The 1,407-nt window shown below is 31.7% G+C and overlaps 1 protein-coding gene across 2 annotated transcripts in view; it reads left to right on the top strand.

Moving 5' to 3' along the window:
• Window positions 1-1,407, top strand: part of LOC108970263 (dual oxidase maturation factor 1) — a 61,220-nt gene that overhangs the window by 28,323 nt on the left and 31,490 nt on the right. For both annotated transcript variants that reach the window (XM_018935547.1, XM_018935548.1), the window contains one exon: window positions 684-870. In XM_018935547.1, the coding sequence (XP_018791092.1) occupies window positions 706-870 (165 nt within the window). In that variant the 5' untranslated portion in view covers window positions 684-705. The remainder of the gene's footprint in view (window positions 1-683; window positions 871-1,407) is intronic.

Consider the following 1,407-nt stretch of genomic DNA (forward strand, 5'->3'; position numbering starts at 1 on the left):
GTTACCAGATTCATTTCGAAATAACTACGGATCGATGATTACACCAGACCGAAAGCCACACCAATGTAATGGCTGTTCACCAATAATTTATAGCTTTTCTTCACAACAGAATCGAAAGTATTTGTTATTTATTTACTCAGTTAAAAGTGAGCCTCATCGAAGAAGATGTTTTTCTTAAAAAAAAAACAATCATTGTCGTTTTCAAATTGTTCCAAGAAAATATCAGCAAATTCACGATGTCTACGGTGGTCCTATGGCCTTAATTGTTGAGTGAGTACAATTGCATATGGATACAAGCCAAAATCCTATCTTAAAATGTTAGAGATTTTGGTTTGAAACGTACTCAATACTTGAGAACGTCTTGGAATCGTCAAATTGCTACACTTAGAAATCATATCATGGCTATTGGAAAACTCGGTAAAAACCCAGCGAATAATGCTGTTGAACAGGATAGGTCAAAATAAAAGATCAAGGTGGTTTGAAAACTAAGTCGCTTATTTGTGTATTGATTCATTAACACAATTTTATTCACATACTTGAAAAACAGTACACATCAAATGATGTGGAATTAAATTTATTAACTTTTCACCAAAATATGAAATGAGTTATAGAAAATATTATTTTTCTTCCAAATAATTTTTTAATTTAATTACTTTAGTCATTTTACATTTTTTTGCTTTCAGAACACAAAAATTTCAAAACAGCATGAAGGGTTGGTTTGATGCATTTCGTGACGACGGTGGACCCACACTATACTCATTCTCAAATCGTACACCGGTGACAGGCGATGTCTCCATTGTTGCCGTCTCTGTTTTATTTGCGACATTTTACGTTGCTTTTTTAGTGATATTTCCCGGTGTGAGGAAACAGGTAAATATTTAAATTTAACTATTCCGTTAGATGTCAAACTTACATAAGTATGCCTATACATTTGTGGTATTAAAACCTCATTAGAGTTAGGGGCTATAAATTTGAGAATAACGGTATACAAATTACTTTGTTATTCTACACATGAAGTTTAACTGTTATTAGATATATATATGTAAATATATGAGCATTAGCTTAGTTTGTAGCTCATTAGTATTTTATTATTCCTTTTGCTGTGTTCATTTAACGATCTGAGTAAATCCCAGAATTTAAGTGGAAAAGTGAATAATGAAATTTATTTTCGCTTTATGCTCAAATTAGTAAAGCCGCAGCGCATTGACTTATTCTGTTTCTTTATCTTTGCTAATGAAATACGAACTRAATTTGTGTCTAAATAGGGAACAAAAGTCAAGATGAGTATGTTTGAAAATAGCAGATAGCTCGTTAGGAGAGAGAAATGTGGCTACAAATAAAAAGTTCGAAACAACACAATTAGTAATTTGAGAAACTATGCGATGCTTTTTCTTTAGAAATTCTAGA

Source organism: Bactrocera latifrons, unplaced genomic scaffold (assembly GCF_001853355.1).
Source record: "Bactrocera latifrons isolate USDA-ARS-PBARC rearing strain unplaced genomic scaffold, ASM185335v1 scaffold_294, whole genome shotgun sequence".
Lineage (NCBI taxonomy): Eukaryota > Metazoa > Arthropoda > Insecta > Diptera > Tephritidae > Bactrocera > Bactrocera latifrons.